At 39.5% G+C, this 238-nt stretch overlaps 1 protein-coding gene across 1 annotated transcript in view; it reads left to right on the top strand.

Annotated features, from left to right (window-relative positions):
* LOC119588344 overlaps positions 1-238 on the top strand; it is a 2,588-nt gene that overhangs the window by 1,364 nt on the left and 986 nt on the right. Inside the window, exon 3 of the mRNA XM_037937030.1 lies at positions 141-229. Within this exon, the coding sequence (XP_037792958.1) occupies positions 141-229 (89 nt within the window). The remainder of the gene's footprint in view (positions 1-140; positions 230-238) is intronic.

The following is a 238-nucleotide window of genomic DNA, read 5'->3' as shown; positions in this document are numbered from 1 at the left end:
TTTGCCATAGAGCTACAAAGATACAAAGTTTTTTTTCTTGATTTTTTTTAAGATGAAGGTTTTAGAGTTTCCCTCCCATCACGTGTCTCTCATTAACAAAAAGGAAAAAAAAATCATATGCAAATTTATCCTCTTTCCAGGGAGAGGAGAGCTGTCGTGGCTGTTTACTACCCGACGCTCTCTCACCAAGTCACCCTTCAGTCAAAGCCCAACATTGAGTACTGGTTCAGTGAGTAAG

This window comes from Penaeus monodon, chromosome 23 (assembly GCF_015228065.2).
Source record: "Penaeus monodon isolate SGIC_2016 chromosome 23, NSTDA_Pmon_1, whole genome shotgun sequence".
In the NCBI taxonomy this organism is placed as follows: Eukaryota; Metazoa; Arthropoda; class Malacostraca; order Decapoda; family Penaeidae; genus Penaeus; species Penaeus monodon.
The sequence above is the reverse complement of the archived record's forward strand: the minus strand, read 5'-3'. Positions and strand labels throughout refer to the sequence as shown.